Below are 3,687 nucleotides of genomic sequence, written 5' to 3'. Positions count from 1 at the left end.
TTAATAATTTTATTTAACTATTAGTTTAGCTTCAAAAATAAAAGTAACTAATTATAAGAATGAATATATTAGCTTCAAAAATACAATTTTTTGGTCAATGTTGGTCAATGCCGAAGTCAATGTTGGTCTTCGCTGGAATTATTCGACCGGTGTACCGGATTGTATGTCTATAGTGTTGACCACATAACGTCATATAGTTCATGCATGTGGCCATACAATACATATACTTCGTGTATTTGATGATACAATATTATATTTGGCATGTGTGACCATGCATTTGCTAATACTTGATGTAGCTAGCCATCTTTTTTCCTTATAAAAATAAATATGAAATGAAAGAAGAATTTAATCCAAAAAAGTAGTCCATAGATTAATAAAATGAAAATTAACATATGAATATATGATATATCACAGAAGAGAGTAAACAAAATACATGAACATGATCAAGAGAATCGTATGATTTATGTTTGTAGAATTAAAGCCTCCTTGGTTAGTCATACCTCCACCTGAAATAGCACCCAAAAAAAAATACAATGTAACGTCTCAAAATCTAACATATTAAAAGAATCTAACAAACCAGTTCAATGAATCTAACCAACGATTACTGCAGCCTAAACTACATACTATAAGAAAAGTATTGTGTTGTCTTATTAGGACTAAAATGATCACGATAAACAAATTATGCACTCTGTTTGAAATTAATTTAAAAAAATGAGGGACTGAAACAGTAATTACCACATTCTCTCGTAGGGTTGTTGTTGGAACCGGGACATTGGCAAAGAAATATCTCCGTCTCGGCGTCGAAACCACACGTGCCACCTGACTTCCGGCAACGGTCACAACCAATCTCCGGCACCGCGTACGAAAGCTCAATTCCATAGGACCAATCCAAAGGAGCCACGCCTCTCATTTTCCCGTTGTCAATCGCCGTCGTGTAATGTGAGCAGTCCAAAATGTTCATACTCATCACCCGCACCGTATCGTAGCTAGTGAAACAGCAATACGGCGTCGTATGAACCGTACTATTACCTGAAAAGTGAATACACACAGATTTCAAAATTTGGGGGAAAAAATCGCTACATTAATTCAAATCGTTCGAATTAGGGATTAATTGAATTCATACCAGAGGGTGTTGTAGTGTTGAAGATGCGAAACGAGGCACAAGAGCTGTAAAGCTCGTCGCAAGAGTGGCCGGCGGCATTAAAACAGAGATTCCGGTAACGATTATGAACCGGAGAGTCGTTGGAACAGTTGAGAAGTGCGAAAACGGTGTCGTACGAAGGTCTGATAAGAGCGTTCTGTATATCAGACATCTTGAAATCGTGGTGAGGCTGAAGAATCGAGCAAGTAGACATCGCCGGATCGAAGATTACCATAGTGTTCTTCTCGTAATCGATGCTCTGGACTTTGTAGCTTCCGGAAGGAGTGGTGAAATATAGATCGGTGGAGCAATTGAACATTGCTTTGAACTGAGGAGATCCGCAGCCGACGTCGATGCCGAACGGGTAGCTTATTGGGATGTTGCCGCATAGTGTACGGCACGATGTTGATGCTGAGGTTGTTAATGGCGGAAATGTTAGGGTTGTGACTGTGTAGAGGAAGGAGAAGAAGATGAAGAGCTTCCTCATTGTTGTTGTCTTCTCTACTTTGCTGAATTTTTTTTTCCTCTTTCCCTTTCTTTTCTATCTAAAAAGGTTTATGGAAATTTGAATTTATATTAAATGAAACCTCGTTATGGTATAATTTGTTAATTTATTATCCTAATAATAGTTTATGTATATTTTTTTTTTTGACATAAGTTTGGAATATTATCTTGAAATTGTTTTTTTCTTTAACTTCCTTGTTTTGTGAGATATTATTTCTTTGTAATTTTTTTTTTAATTTGTTTGTCAAATAGTTAAAATTTGGATATATTGAAAAATATTACTCCCTCAGTTTTTTAAGAAAAAAATACCCTAAAATAGCACTAAAACAAGTTTTATGGACAACTATAGCACACATCCCATAAATTTCCAAAAATAGCACTATTTAATACATTAAAATACTTAAAATTAATTTTTAGAATTTTTTTTAAGTTTGGGTTCTCAATTTCACATTTAGTGTATAGTTTTGAGAGGTAAGGTATAGTTTCACATTTACTTTTTGAATTTAGAATTTAATTTTAAAAGATTAATTTTGAAATATAGTGATATTTTTGGAATTTTAGAGATGTGCTAAATTTGGAAAAAAACTTATTTTGGTGCTATTTTTGAGAATCTTTTCTTTTTAATAGTTGATCTTTTAGAAGGAAAATTTTCTTATAAATTATATGAATATTTCAGTTTCCAATGCATAACTAATTAGTTTTTAATTGTTTTTGACTTTTAATATTTTGCATATAATTTTATCATTGGTTAAATAGTGTTTATATAATTAATAATTAATGTTTTAGTTTAAAAGTAAGTAAACAAAAACAAAAAAAAAGAATAAATATCAATCAACCTAAATACAAAATACTAATTTGGGATGTGTGTTAGAATATTGGAAAACGTGTTTTAAAGTTGTTCATCACTTGGATGATAAGTTTGTTATGCTCATATACAATCTAAAAGTGATTACGATTTTCATCCAAGTTTACTTTTCATATTTTCATAACAAAATTACTAATTTACTTGTTGCCCTATTAGTACATTAAAAACTTTTACATGACTTAAGGCTTAAGCTTACCTATAATGGTCATATTTGTGCCTATTTAAACAGCATACATGCAAACACAATAACTCATAATTCATCTTAATTCTTAAAACACATACAACTTTACCAAAGAAATTAATAAGCTCTCCATTGATCAAGCAATGTAGGCTCTCAAAGTTATAGGTAATGAATAATGACACTCTTTGTCTTTTAATTCACTTTCTTTCTATTACATACAACAAATTGTTCATCGACTGTCAGATTATAGCTTTAAAAATTTTAAAAGTATCACTACGCTTTTATAATTTTGTTTTTTAAAAAATTTAATTTTAGAATTTTATGTACACAATTGTTAATTTTGGTTGAAATCAATCAGATTAAGCTGTCAAAACAAAAAGTGTTGCTGGCATGCTAACATAACAATTAAAAACTTATGTTTTGTTTATATTTTCCATATGTTTTGCTTAATTTTTTTCTTTTTTTTACAAAAGTATATGTAATATGTCTTCAATTTTCTGATGTTAAAAACCCGTTCGAGGAAATTTATCTATAAAAAATTTGATATTAGATATTAAATATGTAAATCATAATGAATATATTTTAGGAATTTTCAGTAACATTAAATTTGTTGTCTTCATCTACTATTTTGGAAAAAAAAAATTATTCAAAAAAAAAAAAAAACTAATTTGCTGCCAGAACAAATCACACCTACAATTTCGATCTAAATCATTTACTTTAACCGATCTCAGGAAAAACGCACGGGCATCGAGGAGTGTGGTACATATGCCATTTTTGGTATCGTGTGTATGTTAACCATTAACGGTGCAGTTGGAGTTTATTCAGCTACTACGGGGTATCTACTATCGATTATTTCATACTGGTAAGATATCTCAAGTTACATTTTAATGCAAACCTAACTAGTATTTATTTACAGAATACTTTCGTAGAAAAAAAAACTAATCTTGAAACCACTTCAATATACTACGCAAATATGTTGTATGAAAGTAATGAACT

At 30.8% G+C, this 3,687-nt stretch overlaps 1 protein-coding gene across 2 annotated transcripts in view; it reads right to left on the bottom strand.

Moving 5' to 3' along the window:
* Window positions 1–1,666, bottom strand: part of LOC104746080 — a 7,426-nt gene extending 5,760 nt beyond the window's left edge. The window contains exons 1-3 of one of the 2 annotated variants that reach the window (XM_010467477.2): window positions 1,124–1,666; window positions 736–1,029; window positions 345–506 (exon numbers count right to left, since the gene is read on the bottom strand). In XM_010467477.2, coding sequence (XP_010465779.1) covers window positions 409–506; window positions 736–1,029; window positions 1,124–1,628 — 897 coding nt within the window. In that variant the 5' untranslated portion in view covers window positions 1,629–1,666 and the 3' untranslated portion in view covers window positions 345–408. Of the gene's footprint in view, window positions 1–344; window positions 507–735; window positions 1,030–1,123 lie in introns of those variants that run through there. The other variant, XM_019236917.1, reaches the window with a different exon arrangement.

Source organism: Camelina sativa, chromosome 15, assembly GCF_000633955.1.
Source record: "Camelina sativa cultivar DH55 chromosome 15, Cs, whole genome shotgun sequence".
Classification (NCBI taxonomy): domain Eukaryota; kingdom Viridiplantae; phylum Streptophyta; class Magnoliopsida; order Brassicales; family Brassicaceae; genus Camelina; species Camelina sativa.
Note: the sequence above shows the minus strand (reverse complement) of the source record. Positions and strands in the feature narration are given on the sequence as shown.